This window comes from Delphinapterus leucas, chromosome 15 (assembly GCF_059928025.1).
Source record: "Delphinapterus leucas isolate spDelLeu-1000000601 "Yukka" chromosome 15, BTC_Dleu_Yukka2, whole genome shotgun sequence".
Taxonomy (NCBI): Eukaryota; Metazoa; Chordata; class Mammalia; order Artiodactyla; family Monodontidae; genus Delphinapterus; species Delphinapterus leucas.
In genome coordinates this window covers 43,131,504-43,136,221 of record NC_143143.1, presented here as the reverse complement: position 1 = coordinate 43,136,221, position 4,718 = coordinate 43,131,504, and the positions used below count along the sequence as shown (strand labels likewise).

The window sequence follows — 4,718 nt, the reverse complement described above, 5'->3', positions numbered from 1 at the left end:
TGCAGCTGAAAAGGAGGACGGCCAGCAAGACTCTCCCCGCTCCACCGCATGATTTATGACTCCAAGGTCAGAGGCAGTGTCAGTGCTCACTTTTAACAGGTTATGGAGAGAGCAGTCTGCACAGAAGAATGCTGTCGTCCCCCCCCCACCACCGCAGCACCTTGCTCCAGCGTTCCTGATAAAAGAGAGCCACAGCTGGAAAGAACTCGAAACTCACAGTCTCCCTTTGTGCGTGTTTCTGGTGGGAAACTGAGGCTCAGTGAGGTTACAGCACTCCCCACGGGGCTGGCTGCGCGGAGCTCCCCTGCCTCCAGGGACTTTTCTTTCCATCACCTGAGGCTGCCTTGCCTTCAACCATCACCAACCAAGTTGAAAACGTTGCATTTTTAAGTGCTCAGCAGAGCAGGAGTGTTGTCAAGACTCCGGGTCGGTGCCCCGTCTTGCCCGTCAGAGAGTGTGCCCAGTGTGAGTCACTGTGGGCGATCCAGAGAGGACCCCACGCCCTACCCAGGCTGTGGCAGAGGCCCGGCAGCGCATTCAGACCACTGACTGTGCTGTGAACCCCTCACCTCGCTGCCATCGGCCTGCGTGGTTCACACAGGTCAGTTCAACCGCATCTATCAAGTGGCCGCCCTGCAAGGCACCGCCAGGCACTGGGGAACAAAAAAACAGTTCACTTTCAAAGGCTGTCAAGAGGTTACGGTTACAGGAGGCCCAGCACCGACTGCCTCCAGGTGCCCAGGGTAACTCTAGTGTGTACTGCCAGGGCGGGGGCGGTCTGGTCGTGTCTGCGTGCATGTGTTTGTGTGCGCATGTGTACGTGTGCATGTGGGTTCAAGGGGCTCCGTGTCTTAGTTAGGAGTTTCCAATCCACAGCCATGTCTCCTGTCTGTAGTGCAGACTTGGCTACACATTTTCTCTCTGAGACAGATGGGGACCACCCAGTGCAGACCCGGAACATCTGCATATCCACCTCGTCCCCAGCCTACACACCACACTGATCGCCACTGATCACTGCTTCCAGGTCACTGGGCTGGCTAGTCACGTGCAGGAGTAGGTGCCCAATGGTAAGGCTGTTTCTTTTTTCATTCATGAAGGGAGAAGCTGGCATCTACAGCCACGTGGACAGAACCATCAGGTTAGTCCTCTAAGAGTCACCGTGTGCTGGCTAGGGAAGGGCCTCCTGATTTTAGAGGCAGAACTCTGAGGACCTGGGTTCAGTCCCTTGCCGGGTCACATGACACTGGATGCAGGACCCGAACTCGGCTCTCCTGCCCGTTCCTGGAACATCAGGGGTCTGCTCACATCCCTGAAGCCTGGCTTTGGCCCGATCGCTTCAGGGAAGGGCCTTGTTCCCTTTGCCCCGGCTCTCAGGGAGGAGCCCTGGCCCATGGTGGAAGCGGGGCATCCCCTCTGGGCCCTGCCTCAGCCTTCTTTAGCTCCCTAGCAGCCCCCTGTGCCCACCTTGGAGCCTGCAGGCTGCCGGAGGAGACATGAGTCTGGCAGGTCCCGGACCAGGTCAGGCCCAGGACGTTTTTTCTCTTGAAGCCTCCTTGCCAGGAAGCCGTGAGCTCCACAAGCCTGACCCTCAGGTGAGCGGAGGGGCCTCTCCTCAGAGGCCCTGCTTCCCGCCTGCCCCAGTATCTTCCTCTCACCGTCAGGACCCCCGAGCCAAAGCCAGGAGTGTCCTTGGCTGAGCTGAGCCGGGGCCCCCGTGGCGCTCCCTGTACACAGAACAGCCCGCTTGCCGTCCAGCCTCCCACAGAAGCCCTACCCGCATCTCCGCAGCCCCCGCCTCCACTTTTGGCAGGAAGCAGGATCAAAGCTCCTCTTAGGCCAGTTTTGTCCTTTGGGGAAAGATAATTTATCCTTGCGTGAACATCAGGCAGAAACTTATGGCCTTTTACTGTGTTCAGCCTACGTTTGTTTATTATCTACATCTGGCTGATGTTATCCTGAATATAGACCTTTTTTTAATAGCGGCGATAGAGCTGCTTCCTCCATTCAAACTCCGGGCTGATTTCCATCTGCCTTCTCTGGGCTTCTTTCGCCTTCCCTTGCTCCCCTCCCACCCAGAGGGAGGGGGCAAGAAATCCCATCATTGGAGCTAGATGAGATTTATCCTCTCCGCTTTTTTATTATGGACCTGGTTTCACACCTCGTAATAAACCCCACTCCAGGTCTCTCTAAACCTTTTCTACTCACAAAAAGCCTGCTACCGTCCCAGGACAACCAGGGTGACACTTGTGATTGCAAGCAGGCACTGGGCCGGGGGGTGGTCAGGGGGTGACAGAGTCTGGGCCCGAGGCTGTCGCACACAAATGTCTCTGCACAAGGGCCCCGGAACAGCAGCAAAGGGAAAGCACTGGGAGGCATCTCCCTTCCTCCCCCTCTTTCCAAACACGCTGTGTCCCCACCACAGGCAGAGAGAGAGTCTGCGCAGAGCAGGGGTGCCGGGTCCCTCCACCCTCCGGACAGTCCTCTCCCAGGCAGAGCTGCTGTAACAAGTCACATGCAGGGGGCCACTGCTCCCTGGCATCCTCCCTTCTCCTCCCCTCAAAACACAGCCAGAGTTTCAGGAATGATTCACATCCTAGATCAGGTCTCAGAGGGTCCTACCCCCATGGAAGCAATCCTTCTGAAAGCCAGTATCCTGGGGAGAGGGGAAGCCTGAGGGGCTCTGATGCTCTTGGGGGTGCACGAAGACTGCGGGAAGCAGGTGCCTGTGGAGGAAGGTGGTGGTTCTCAGGGGAGCATCCAGCACGGGCGGTCTGCTGGGCTGTAGGTGGTGCAGATCCCTTGGAGGTGGCCTCGCTGGGTGGGTGGTGAGGGCATCTCAGAAGGTGGTGGTCCTGGTGAGGGGGACCTGCTTGCGGCTGGGTTCTGGTTGCCTGGGCTCCTGCTGGCAGGGGAGTGGGGGGCATGAGACTCCCGCGTCCCCTCCGCTCTTGAGGGCGGTGATACAGTAGTCCAGTGGCTCTTGGTCTGCACCGCCAGAGGCATCCAGGAGACAGCAGCGCAGGCAGAGAGCCCGCTGGAAGGACCTGCGGAAGTCGTCACAGAGGAAGCCGTAGAGGACGGGGTGGGCGCAGCTGTTGGCGTGGCTGTGGATGAGGGACACGTGGTGGACGGGGGCATCCAGGCCCGTCACAGAGAGGTTTAGCAGCTGCACCGCGTAGAAAGGCAGCCAGCGGAGCACGAAGACGGCCGCCACCGCCAGCACCAGCCACGCGACCTTCTTCTCGGAGTGCTTCCGCCGCTGCCAGCCGGCCGGCCGGCAGCACCAGCGCCCACATCTTGCCCACGATGAGCACGTAGCACAGGCCGACGGCCGGGACGGGCAGCAGGAAGCCCGGCAGGAAAGGGCAGACCACGAAGACCGCAGACCACGCTGGGTGCGGCCAGTGCAGGTCGCAGGCCACGGCCCTGCCGCCGCGAGCCGGCCTGGTGCTGGCGAAGGCGGCAATGGTCTGGGTGACCAGCGAGGACGACAGCCACACACCCGCTGACCAGTCTGGCCACGCCGGGCCGGCGGCAGGTGGCAGCGCGCAGCGGGCGCACCCCAGCCAGGTAGCGGTCCACGCTGAGCACGGCCAGGCAGAAGACGCTGGGGAATGAGTTGAGGCCGTCCACGCTAAGCACCGCGCGGCACAGCGCCGGGCCGAAGGGCCAGTGGTGCAGGGTGGCCGACGAGGCCACGAAGGGCACGCTCAGCATGAAGAGCTCATCGGCCACAGCCAGGTTCAGTAGGTAGATGTTGGTGGCCGTCTTCATCTTGGCGTAGCGGAGGATCACGAAGATGACCAGGGCGTTGCCCACCACGCACACCAACGCGGAGACGCACTGGATGGCTACCGTGCCCGCCGCCCCCGCGCCCCAGGTCCCCACCGCCGCCGCCTCCTCCGTCCCGGGGGTGCCGCTGGCGTTGGTCGCCGGGGGGCCAGGCCGTCTCGAGTCTTTCCTCGCCCCCGGGAGATGGCGTCGGGGGAGCGCTCATCCCGGGATGGGGGAGGCCGGGAAGGCGGTGGCGGCGGCGCGGCGGAGCGGGCATGGACGGCGCTGCGCCCCGGAGACCGGCGGGGCTTCGGGGCAGACGGGCGCCTTTCCCTGCTCCGCCCAAAGCTGGGCGCTCCCGCCCACCCGCGCCCAGCCCTGCCCCACGCAGACCCCGGCTTCTCCGGCTCTTTGCCACCTTCCCCCCTGCTCTGCTCTCCGGCACCCGCAGCCGCGGGGGCAGGGTGGCCTGGAGTCCTCCGTTTGGATCCTGAGGCCCCCGGGATGGCGGGGACTCACCTGTGCGCACAGAGCCAATTGCGCTGACATCCTCCCATCTCCAAACCCGCCCCTGTCCCGTTCATCCTCTGAAGACCCGCAGGGTCTGTCCCGCCTGAAACTCTTTTTATGGGCAGAGCCCGAGGTTCCTGCTGGCGTCGTGGGGAGTTCCACGTCTGCCCGGGCCCCCATCGCTCCCTCCCCGCACCCCGCGCAGCCGCGGATCCCGCGACCTTTTCCATTGGATTTAGGTGGGGCTGGGGGTTGAGGTGGGAAATGGACACGCGGAAGCAGAGATGCCACAGGAGAAGGCCAGCCTCTGACCCAGGTGCTCCGTGCGCGGGCCGGCACGGACGGAGGCGGAGAGCGCCAGACCCAGACCCCAAGAAACCTCCGCCCCGCGACTCGGCTTCCCCGGAGGCGGGGTCTGCACCGGGATATCTGAA

General features: G+C 62.6%; 1 protein-coding gene across 1 annotated transcript; it reads right to left on the bottom strand.

The window, feature by feature from the left end:
• Positions 1–2,701: 2,701 nt before the first annotated feature.
• SSTR4 (somatostatin receptor 4) lies at positions 2,702–4,336 on the bottom strand. The gene is given in 4 exon segments (XM_022594820.2): positions 2,702–3,277; positions 3,279–3,504; positions 3,506–3,939; positions 3,941–4,336. Coding segments are annotated over 4 exon segments (1,212 nt in total). The 5' UTR covers positions 4,052–4,336; the 3' UTR covers positions 2,702–2,836.
• Between the last annotated feature and the right edge of the window lie 382 nt (positions 4,337–4,718).